This window comes from Rhinolophus hipposideros (assembly GCF_964194185.1).
Source record: "Rhinolophus hipposideros genome assembly, chromosome: 25".
NCBI classification, from domain to species: domain Eukaryota; kingdom Metazoa; phylum Chordata; class Mammalia; order Chiroptera; family Rhinolophidae; genus Rhinolophus; species Rhinolophus hipposideros.
Window position 1 is genome coordinate 21,219,656 of NC_138071.1, and position 12,301 is coordinate 21,231,956.

The following is a 12,301-nucleotide window of genomic DNA, read 5'->3' on the forward strand; positions in this document are numbered from 1 at the left end:
AAAATGTGACGCCCATGCCATCATCACACTAACAACAAAATGAACCACAATTTCCTAAGCACATCAAATATCCACTCAGGGTTCAATGTCTCGTGATTCGACTCATCTTTTTTTTTTTTTCAAATTGGTTTGTTTGCACCCGCATCCAAACAAGCCCACCCACCTTTCACTGCCTTATTCTTATACATATAAAGATCTCAGTGTAGACATGGCTTCCTCCTGGCAGCTTCCCCGACCCCAAAAGCCGGGGTGTGTGTCCCTCGTCTGTTCTCCCACACAGCTCCCGTGCTCTGTGACCCTCCCCACTGGTGTGAATCCTGAGACAGGCTGTGAGCTCCAAGAGGGCGGGCAGGGTCAGTGCATCTCAGAGTGATGTTCCCACGCCTAGCACAGTGCCTGGTCAATAGTATCTACCAACCCCCGTGTGTTGAATGAATAAGTAAATGAATTCCCAAAACGAACTATATTTCCTGTTCCTGAGCACACTCATTCAGTATAATGATTTGCTTCGAAGTCCGTTTCCCCATGGACTAGAGACGTAATCCTTTTTGGACCCCCAGAGCCCAGCCTAGCACATGATACGCAGTAGGTGTTCACGGAGGGATGGCTGAATGACTAAGTTGGAGTTTTCTACTCCAAGTTCTACCTGTGTGATTTAAGGTTCACAAGCTTTCCTCTCTGGGTCTCATTTTTCTCGTCTCTATAATGAAGAATTTGGATTCATGTGCTCTAAGGTCCTTTTGGGTTTAACTTGTGATGCCGAGTAGGGGCCCAACCGCCTGGGGAGCCCCATTTGCCATACACTTGCTGCCCTCTGCTGGCAGGATTGGCACAAGACCCCTTTGTCATTGATTTTCCTGAAAGAACTACAGGCAGGCAAAACAAGGTGGTGGGAGGAATGGTCTGTAAATAGACAAGGATTTCAATTGTGTTGTCTCACCTGGGTTAAGTTAAAACATGGAGGCCTGAGCCTCCCAATACCCCATCCATCCACGCCTCTCGCAAACAGGATCACTGGGGTGGGTCAGAGACAGATGGAAAAACTAATACAGTGGTTACACCCCCCTGGCTGCATATTAGAACTGCAGGGACAGGGTGGAAGGGCGGTGGGGGGGGGGGGGCTTCAAGGAAAGAACTGATGCCCTGGCCCCACCTCAGACCAACAATCAAATCCCGGAATGGCAGGGCCCAAACGTCCCTATTAGATGCCATCCTTCTGCATCTAATGTTGAACCATGTCAAGAACTGTTGGACCAAGCTGATGTTTTCATGTGTATCTTGCGCCAAAAGCTTAGAAGCACAGTAAAAAGTTCATCCAGGGGAAAAAAAATTAATAAAGACAAATTCTAATTTATAAAGCAAATTTCCCTCAGCCTATCTTAAAACGTTTTCTTTCAAAGGCTGACGGCTTCCAAGCCATATAATTTTGTTTGGGGAACCAATACCATTTACCCATCAGAGACAGTGGTTCGAGATCCGGTTTCTTTTTGCTTTTGAGATACAGGTCTATATTTTGGTGCATGGTACCAGTTCGTTATTAATTTTTTTCTTTTTTTCCCCCTTTTTTTTTTTAACATTTCTGTAATCGTTAAGACTCCCTTGGTAGCAGGTAACAGAATTCAGCTGTTGCTAACTTAGGCCCCAAATGAGAAATTGCTGGAAGGGGACTGAGACGCCACCCACAGGGCTCCTTGCCAGGAGCAGATGGCAAATGGAGAAAGCAACTCTAGGGGACACCAAGAAATGGTCTTTCTGTCCTTTGCCTCTGCTTCTCTCTGCAATCTAATTCATGTCTTCCTTTTCACGCCAGCAGATGTGTCCTGCCCATTCATCCACAGGCAGGACATGGCCACCAGGCAGATCACGGCTCACCTGTGTCCAGCTTCCATCTGCTGGAGAAAAGTTCCTTTGTCTCGGCCCCAAATCCAAATTTCCAGACTGGTCTCCTTGGATCAGACACCCACCTTTGGGCCAATCAACCGTGGCCCTGCAGGGCCAACTATATAATTTGTTGGATTCAAGGCGGAATGAAAATAGGGGACCCCTTATTCAAAAAGCAGGGAAAATGCCACTCAGGATACACATAGAGGTTCTTCCTTTATTCTGCAGTTGTCACAGTACTTTTTGTTTCCTATTTACTGTCATTCTAAATTTTAAAAAATCTACATGTGAAACTATTAGCATGAATTTTACCATTCATTCTTTATATCACACAATGGCAGTTTTAAATGTATCAGAGCATTTAACTCAGATGCAGAATCACCGAAATTATGTATTTTGTATTTTCTGACTCATAGGCCAGAAAAGACAAATACAAACCAAACTATTGAGAATTGGAAGGAGGAAGAGAAGGAATGCCAGGCTTTCCCAAGGGGGCAGTCCCTCAGGTGTGAGGACACTGGCTGGGCTCGGGGTGTCTGGCTTTCACTGCTGCCAGGGACCCTGACTCACTCCCATCAGCCACCTGGCCCAAGCACATGGCCCATCCTGGGACTGGGTCTAGGGAAGGTGAGCAAGGCCATCCCCCCTTCCCATGGGCCCGCCTCCCAAACCCCAGTAGGCCACCCGTCAAAGATCTTTAAGCCTCTTGCCAGGACATATTGGGGACAGCAGGTCCTCAAGTAACGTCATTTCGTTCCATGTTGCTTCATAGGGTGAGGGCCAAAGAGGGAGCATCACACCAGTGGATGCTGTCCAGGGGGTGTCAGGGTCCCCAATATGGGGTTCTGCTGTCTTGACTCCTAGCATCTAACCAATATTTCCCAACTTTTCCTAATCCGATGGGTGACAGTGGACTCTCAGTGTTTTAATCTGTATTAGGCATTACAACGAGTCCCCTTTCTTCTGTGTTTTGCCTCTTCATAGCCTTTGACTGCTTTCCTACTGAGCTTCCCTTCTTACTGATGAATCGTAGTGCTTTGGCTTTGGTTACTGTCGATCCTTTATAGATGTTGCAAACCTTTTTTCTTTTTTGTGTGCCATTTCACTATTTGCCTTTTCATTTTACAAGGTACCAATTACTACCTCTGTGAGTACCTCTCAGAGCCTGTTTCCTCACCTAAGAGATGGGAGAAGGGCTTTCTGGCTGGTTTGCTGGGAGGATTAGACACGGTAGCGCCTGTACAATGCGTAGCCTGCCACGTCATCGGCTCTCAGCAAACACCAGCATTGTGTCGTAACCCAGCTTCTCTCTGTGACACTCAAAGACCTCCAGCTCCCAGATGGGGCCTGCTCGTCCTCAATAACATACAGCACCATGAAACAAGAACAACAGAATATTCTGCACAACAGAATATGTGGAGTGCTAATCGAATGCAATTTGGGTAGAAGCAACTTTTGATTTAGTGGGGTTCCCATTTAAGTGTTTGCTCAAGTTGCAGCAGGACTAAAGTGAAGGGAAAAAACAGAAGGCTGTGTGGCTTGGTCTAACTCAACACTCTTCTGTTGTCACGACCCCTCTGTCAGACGACCCCCGAGTACTGCAGCCTCCAGGAAAGCCTGCCCTACCTGGACATGGTGATCGCAGAGACCTTGCGCATGTACCCACCGGCTTTCAGGTAGGCCCGCGGCCCCCCCCCCACCCCGCCCTGCACCCCACAGCCCCTTTCAGCATCAGTGTTCAGGGTTTTTGCGAGTCCTCCGTCCGTCACCACCTGCGTTATCCCCAGTGCTGGACTCAAGCTCCTGGGGGCAAGGTGTGAGTCTTGGGCTTCTCTGTATCCCCCAGGGCACAGACACAATGCCTTCCACACAGTAACCAGAGCAATAAACGTCTGACCCATTGTCATGTATCCAAACTACCTGCTCCAAGTGTCATTGGTCCTGTCTTATCATGACTTTCCTCCCCAACACTAGCCAGTCTCTTCAGCCTCCTAGCTTTGGATGGCTTTTGCCATTCCCCCTGCTCATTCATTCATTCAGCAACTATTTATTGAACATCTACCTGCTCTGTGCCAAGGCTAGGAAATCAGCCACATACAAAACACGTAAAATCCATGCCCTGGGAGCTGCCATTCCAAGAGGGTGCTCCAAGGCCTGGGATGTGCCTTCCTGCTCCCCAACAACCCACACCTGTCCTGCCCTCAGAGCCACAAGCCCAGACACCCCTCTAGGAAGTCCAACTCAGCCCTGTCACACAAGGCCCTCCCTGTTCCCACCCCCACCCCCCCAGCTCTTCCTGTTGTAACTATCTTCATGTGTCTATTCTTGGACACATTCTTGGACACATTTTAACTGCCACAACATGTCTCCAATGCACATCCAGTCACACCAACCTGTAGGTGCCTTGAGAGCAGGAATCAGGTCTTCCGTTTTTCTTCAAATGCCCCGTAAACGAGGCATCCCAGGGAGCACGGGGTCTTAACTTGGGTCTCCAGACCCTTAGAGAGTGAAACAGTGGCTGGATTTCAGGCTCTAGAGACAGAAGCAACACAAAGCATTGAACTGTATATCAGTAAGTTCCTTTGGCATGGCTATGAATGAATATACTATATAAACCATATGGAGATACCGTTTGCCATTTTAAGAGAAAAAATAGGGACTATTTGAAGGTATCTTAAAAGTATATTCCAAACTGAAAAAATCACTAGAGAGTGTGATTGTAGATATTGTCCAAAATGGTCAGACCCAGAGCACATAGAGAACTCCAGGGGAGCGAGTCTAAGCACCCGTGGTGTGGGCCTCAGGCACACATCGCGTCTCCTGCTCTGGGAGCAGCGGTCCTGCCACAGCTTGTCTTGCTCTCCTGACGCCAATGTTATAAGGCTGATTCTATGGGCCTTCCCTGACTTTGGGGGAGCCGCAGAGTAAACTGGATCCAATCTTTTGTTTTTAATGATTTACATCCAGCTTCCTTCCAAGGAACCTGTGGGCAGCTGCTATACACATTAAAATGAAATTCAAAGTAAGATGTTCAGGGATAAAAACAGAACAAAGGCTGTCGAAAGGAAAGAAACCTTTACGGGACCCCAGAGATGGCCAGTAACTGGGGTCAAGCCCGACTGGGTGCTGCGGCTTCTGGCCCAGAGGGAACCCAGGGGAGTTGAACAGTCGTGTTCTCTAGTAGGAGGAAAGTGTACAAACTCATCAGACACATTTCCTGGATCTAAACACAATCACGAATTCATCACGTGAGACCTTAAATAGACAACGTGCTGAGTGACAAAGTGAGCATTCTCTTTAACACCGAAATGCTGCAGCCAATTATCTTGCTGACTCTTTTTATAAACAGCACCGAGTCAAAGGAAGTCGGTGCAGGCACTGCTCTGGGGACCCAGCAAACTGGTGATCTCACTTGAGGGCAGGACAAAAACCACAGTGTCTGGATGAATTTGTTAAAATTCCCTCAGAAAGTCACATATAGAGCCAGTGCTCCATAATGACCGAACGGCTCTAGACAGAAAGTCAAGACAGTCTTGGCCAGGCCCTTAGTTTGCTGTGTGATCTCGGCTAAATTCCGTACTGCTCTGGGCTTCTGTTTCCTGCGTGTCCGGTGGGGACACACACCTGTTCCATCTGCCCCACAGGACTGTTGTGAGAATCAGTGAGACAGCACATGGCCCTTCTGGAAAACATAACAATTCTTGTTGAACTACTACTAATGAGAATCCAGGATTCTATGCAGTTATATATAAGTTAGCAGATTTGTCTGGCCTTTTAGGCAGCCTAGTCAGACGGAAGGCCCAACCATGTACAGAAGGGAAGTCCCCGTTTTCCGGCGCTTAAAGGATCTTACATCAAGGTCCAAGCTATTTCTGGTAAAAATGAAAAAGAAGGGAGCCAGGGGATAGCCTAGTTTCACCCCTTAGAACTGAGGTTGTACCCCTCAGAGCCCCCCACCTGCACTGGTGTTTTGCTACCAGCTCCAAGCACGTAGTCATTGCATTAGTAACTCAGGGTCTGAATGGGGCGGGGGGGGGGGGTCCCACAGCCCTGGTGTTTCATGTTCCTGATTCTTGTATTAAAGGCTCATCACAGAGTGATGAATGCTGCAAGGAAGTGTGGACTGCTCTTAATTTCTTTTATAAGCAGGAATAGGGTATAACGGAAACTAGCGTAATAATTTTATCTCCTCTACGATATTTAGGGAAGCCCAGTCCTACCACTTGAAGTAAAAGCCAGCAAAGATTACTTTTTATTTTTAAAATAATTATTTATATTACCAAAATAATATGCACATACTTGAAAAAAAAAAAAGAAGAAGAAACAAGCAACCCTCACCAATACGGAAAGATCCAAAGAAAAAGTTGGCCCCCTGGTCCCCTGCCACCCTCCACCCCAGTGCCATCCCCTAGAGGAGATCATTGTAGAAGTTGAGCTATTCTTCCAGAAAGTGTACGTTCACATGCAAACATAGACAGTCTAACCCTTAAAAATAAAACAAAAATGGGATTATGCCGCGGCGACACGCTAAAAGAAATAATCTGACCGGAAGTTTTCCTCTTTAGTAGAGTCATCCACCGAAACATTATGAATGGGGAACAGATTTTCAAATGCCAATTTCCTTTAGGTAAAACGAGGGGGTGAGTGAGAGAGATTAAAAGAGGTTTGAATATAGAGGGAAGATGGCCCGGGGAGGAACCCTGCAAGTCCCCACCAGAAATAAGCCCTTCAAAGTCACCTGGGCGCCCCCCACACCGGGCAGAAATGGGCTCTTCAGGCAGGATGGATGGATGAAGGGACAGTCACATGCATATTCACCAAGGGCCAGGGGGGTCCAAAGAGCCTAGAGACTGCAGGGTCCTGGGCAGTAGAGGCTTAATGCAGTAGAGGTGGGGGCTTGGTTACCATCTGAGTCACCGGGAAAGGGGGCTGGGCCTCCCGTCCCCCCCAACCCCTCAGCTTCATCCTGCACTTCAAACTCAGACCCCCTTGGGCCCGGTGTGCCCACTTGCGCTCTCCTCACCTCTGGGGAGACCCGTGTGTCCCCGCAGGTTCACACGGGAGGCAGCGCAGGACTGTGAGGTGCTGGGGCAGCGCATTCCCGCGGGCACCGTGGTCGAGACAGCCGTGGGTGCCCTGCACCATGACCCTGAGTACTGGCCGCGCCCGGAGACCTTCGACCCCCAGAGGTGAGCACCGCCCTTTCAACGGGGTCCCAGAGGGACATGAGTATAAGGGGATTGGAGGCAGCTGCAGGGAGACACTGAAGATTGTCCCCATCAACAGTCATGGCAGTCAGACGTTTGTGAGTCATAATTTCTGAAGGAAGTAATTGTGCCATTTTTAAAAATCCCCAATCGGTATCCATACACTTAGCATTTCAGCGGCACTGCGTGTGAAGAACGAGGCAGTTTCAGACGAGTGTCCTCTGTCCACGTGAAGGAACAGGACAGAGGATCACATCTCAGGTGTGCACAGGAAAGCAACGAAATACCCTTTTGTTTTTTAAAAACTGGAGCCTATTCCAAAACAAGAGCATCAACCAAATTTCTCCAGGAATCCATGAGATCCAGCTATGCTAACATGGGAGACGTGGGTCCCTCTCCGGTCACCTACAGGGATTGGGTCTACTGTCTCCATTTCATCTCTGGGCTCCCCGATTTAAAATGTTTGTGCAGGAATCCACATCCCCTCCCCGTCAGAATCCAGCCACATCCCTTCCTTGGGCGATCTGGCAAGGAGAGGGCTGGCCAAACCCCTTTAACACTTCCAACTTCCTGTGGCACGAGCCCCAGCTCCACCACCCGGGGCCCTGGGAAACAATGGGCAGTGGGACCTAGATACATATATCCTGCTGCACAGCAGCTCCTGGAAATACGGTAAATATCAAGAACTATAAACTGTGGCTACAGAGCTTAGAGCATCACCTTTGGAAACAAAAGTGCAGTAATATTAGGTTGAAAAAAAGGCGAGTCCACGGCTCCTTGGACCCAGAAAAGGAAGACATGGATACTACAAAATAATGGTTGTCATCTAGCTTTACTGTGACAGAACACACGTGGCACATGCTGCCGTCTGGTAACTGATAGGCAAGTCTTCTGAGGAAGGGCTTCCAGGGGTTCAAATACCACAACCCCCAATGGTTCAATTTCACTGCTTGAACCAGAAAGCAAGTATGGGCCAGGGAGACCAACTGGCAGGACCTAGCCTCCAGGGAGGGCAGGCGAGCAGGGCTAGCGCCTAAAAACTCTCCCTAGGAAGTGGGAATGGCTGGTGTCACCCTCTGTCTGGTGGGCAAGTTGGGGTCAGGGGTCTAGGTAAGGGCTGTGGTTTAAGACCCTTTGACCCCTCAGGAGCCTAGTGAGGCTGCAGGCTCATTAACAACACAATGAATTCCGAAGGAGACCGTGGGAGGGCCTTGTACAGTTTCCAGGTGATTCTTTTAATTCTTCATGCCTTTGTAGGAAGGAAGGTTGGAGGTGAAGGAAGCTGGTGGATTAATTAGCAGCCACCAGCTCCCGAACCTTAGGGGCCGGTCCACAGAAAACAGAACTGTTGACCCCGCTTGGTAGGAGCGTGGCCTCAGGTGCAGGGGGCCTTCAGCCCTACAGAACGGCTGAAGAGCCCCAAAAAGAAAGGCAGTGTCCTGGGCTGTGGCGACGGAGCCAGGAGTGCAGTTTCCAGGCTCTCACCCTCACGTGGAAAGGTGCTCACTCGGGTAGTAAATGGCCATCAGCTGTGATTGCATGGCCATCAGCTGTGGCTAGTTGGCAGTCAGCTGTAACCAGTGAGATACTGGCCACTAATATAACCGTTGTGGCTGCGCTAGCAGAAAATGGGGGCTAGCAAGAAGATGGTGGCTGAGCTAGAAAGAGCGGATTGCAGTGAGCAAGTGAGGTTGGTTGGCAGTGACAAGCAGAAGGCAGGTTGCGGATCGTGTGGCTCCTGCTTCCTGTGTCTCCAGCCCAGCCACCAGCGAGAATGTGGTAGTATGACTCCCCCGTCTATGGCTCCGTAGGTGTTCCTTTTAGGCCTCACCATATCCTGCGTTCTTATGTGGCATGACCCTGCATGACGCCCTGCATGACATGGGCCCACCCTGACCGCGCTGCCCCACAGGTTCACGGCTGAGGCCCAGCACCGCCGGCGGCCCTTCACGTACCTGCCATTTGGGGCGGGTCCCCGCAGCTGCCTGGGCGTGCAGCTGGGGCTGCTGGAGGTCAAGCTGACGCTGCTCCATGTCCTGAGCAACTTCCGGTTTGAAGCCTGCCGGGAAACTCAGGTGAGCCCCTGCAGGTGAGCTCCGCTCAGGAGTGCTCACGCAGTTCTCTACACTGGAGCCGACCTATTATTATTCTTATTGTTCTCCGTACAGCAGGCTGAGCCCCATGATGCTGTAGCTCTTCTCTGGGAAAAGAGAACCCAGTAATCTTGCTGAGTAGGTGTTCTTATTTCCATTCTTCAGATGAGGAGCTAAAATAAAGCTCGGAGAGGTTAAGGAACTTGCCTGAGGTCATATTGTTGGACTGCAGGCGCCATGAGATCAGGGACCAAATGTCTGTCATATTCATGGTTGGACATGCCAGTACCCACCTTAATGCCAGGCACACGGCAGTTGCTCACTCATTCATTCAACAAACGTTAACGAGCGAATGATTGACTAGCCAGAGTGTGAAGAAACTGGAGTTCAACCAGGTCTCGCTCCCTCCCAAGTCCTCCCACTTTCCTCTGCCTCCAGCAGCCTCTGCACAATGGTAGCTGTTCCCTCCACAACTCCAGCATGCCTCTTAGGGCCCGTTCTGCTGGGACAGGTAATAAGGAAACAGTGATGGATGGTGACAACTTCTAAGTCCAGAGAGTGGTACTGCCCCCAACGGAGACTGGGGCGGGCTGCTGGTCCAGGAGGAATAATGAGTTTGTTTGGAGTAGAAAAGATTAAGGTACTGGATATGAAAATGTCCACCAGGGTCTGATGGTCACGGCTGGAGAGAAAGGGGCAGATGGGGAGCACAGGGCCAAACCAAGACAGATGAAGGAGCAGAGAGAACACAGGCCCCGACTGCCCGAGCTGTGATGTGTGCAGGAGCTCCTTCTGCGGTTTGTCGCAATTACGCTTGATCGTGACAATCAGTACAGCAGCCAGACCAATGTCCCCAAACCCTGCTTAACCCTGGCTCTCCCCAGCTGAAGAACCAGCCATGAGTACCCAGCCTGCAGGGTCCAGGGAGGCTCATCTGAGCCCACTTTGGGTTCCCCGCGCCAACTTCCCACTGAGAGGTTTCCACCTGGTCCTCCCTGCCTGCTTTGGCTGCTGCCCTGACCTAGAATGTCATCCCTCCCACTTCCCGCTCCCAGTCTAATCCCATCCTCCAAATCATTTGGAATTATTGCCTCAAATCCCAGTGGCCCCTGAGAAGTCCTGCTCACATGGCTCCTCCCATCCCTCGCCCCACCCCCGGCATCGCTTCCAGGACCCGCCCTGACTTTGGCAGCCCCAGCTGACCTCTCCTTTTTTTGAAATCCAGTAGCGTTTCAAGTTTGTCTAGACCTGCACTAATACAGTAGCCACTTGAAGTTTTAAGGAAAATCGCAGAAAAATTCACTCCCTCATTTGCAATAACCACATTTCAAGCACTCAGCCGCCACACACTCTACTGGCTACTACAGGCGAGAGCGCACGTCTAGACCATCTTGATTCTCGGACATCAAACTGGTCTCCCCTCTGAACTCTCACCCCCAGACATCTGAAAAGCCCGCCAAGGACCCAGCACTAAGGCCTGTTGATTCTTCTTTCCTCGAAAGGGTTCCCATTAGCCACTGAACCATCATTTGACACACTTCTCAAGGGGATAGCCTGCTTATTTCTATGGCTCTTCTTCCAAGTTTGCAGTCCATCTTGTAATCTGCCTTGTAAGTTGGACATAACGGAAGCTTTCTGAACGGCCCTGAGGCCAGAACACACCACACGTGAACACGGAACAGCGTGCGGCCACTCTCCCCAAAGCCCCTTGGAAAGAGAGGGGGCTGCTCAGTTACTGGCTGGGCAGCAGGGAGGGAGATGAGGAGAGATGCCTTTGAGGCTTTGCTCTCCCCTTTCCAGGCATGTGACCTTGGACAAGTCACTTGGCCTCTCAGAACGTCCATTTCTTCATTTGCAAAGTGAGCCACTACCACCTCTTATGCAGGCTTCCTGAGATGAAGTGCCCTCCTCGCCTGCAGGATTAACACAGGAAAGCGGGGTGAGCACCAGTGCAGCTGGGGCGCCAGGGCCCCGTCCCCGACAGGCAGCTGTGCTGGGTTCTCAAGGTCTCGCTGGAGGCTGCTTTGCTCACTCCTGGCCCACTATCCCTCAGCCCTCAGCTGAATTCCCACAAGCCTGTTCAGGCCCGGTTCCGAGGACTTTTCCTGTCGATGTGGTTAACTGTGACGAGTATTTTAATCTCCTCTCTTTTAGGTGCCACTGCAGCTAGACTCCAAATCGGCTCTAGGTCCAAAAAATGGCATCTACATCAAGATTGTCTCCCGCCGACACAGTGATGAGGGCACCGCCTAATTCAAAGCAAACCCTCAAGTGGAAATTCAGATTTGGGGGAAAACATCATGTAAGCAATTGAAAGGGTGCCTGGCGTGCAAGTGTAAAAGAGGTGACTTAGGTAACATTTCCCAAATGCTTAATAAATGTTTGTTGCACTTAGGTGTCACTTTGCCACGGGTGTTTGAACACTGATCCACCTCTCCCAATAAGGGATTGCTGATAAACAAGCAAAAACCTATAGTTTTGACGAGAACTTGGGGTTTTGAAGAATGGTCTCTGGATGGAAGGAATCTACAGGGCAGAGGACGCTTAGGTGAATTGTCCTGATGGCACCAACTCGTGGGCCATTTCAGCTTCTGGTGCGTTGTGGCGTTTGACTTAAAATGACATTTATCAGAAGCTCTACTTCAAAAGTGGTTTGAAAGCTTTATTATGCTGACCATCCAAGATGGGGTAATACCAACGCTGTAGCAAGTTGCCACGCACAGAAAAGCGAGAGGCCCAAGTGTACTGTTTCCTTTAAAGAAAATCATCTTAATTTTGATCAAAGAATCAAAATATAGAGATGATTTTTAGGAAAAGTATTGTTTTGCTGAGAAGTTCAAATTCAACAAAGAACTTACAAGCTAGCTGCCCTGTGGTTGTGGCTGCTGGTCTTTCGACCTCTCTGTGCCTCAGTTTCCTCATCTGTAAGACAAGAGACTGACCTGGGTCGAAGACCCCTTCATGTACGTGACATCTGAGCAGAGTTAAGGGTAATAGAGGACTCTGTAGGCATGGATACTACCCACCTTTAGAAAGCTCCGGCTGTTTCAGGGGAGCTGGCAGAACGGTCCCCACATATTCAGGGCTGGGAATGCTGCCTCTGCCGGGTGGTCCTGCCCC

The 12,301-nt window shown here is 49.9% G+C and overlaps 1 protein-coding gene across 1 annotated transcript in view; it reads left to right on the forward strand.

Annotated features, from left to right (window-relative positions):
• The window catches only part of TBXAS1 (thromboxane A synthase 1), a 132,280-nt gene extending 120,704 nt beyond the window's left edge, over window positions 1–11,576 (forward strand). The window contains exons 10-13 of the mRNA XM_081038536.1: window positions 3,466–3,557; window positions 6,933–7,070; window positions 9,001–9,163; window positions 11,336–11,576. Coding sequence (XP_080894662.1) covers window positions 3,466–3,557; window positions 6,933–7,070; window positions 9,001–9,163; window positions 11,336–11,434 — 492 coding nt within the window. The 3' untranslated portion in view covers window positions 11,435–11,576. The remainder of the gene's footprint in view (window positions 1–3,465; window positions 3,558–6,932; window positions 7,071–9,000; window positions 9,164–11,335) is intronic.
• Window positions 11,577–12,301: the final 725 nt, after the last annotated feature.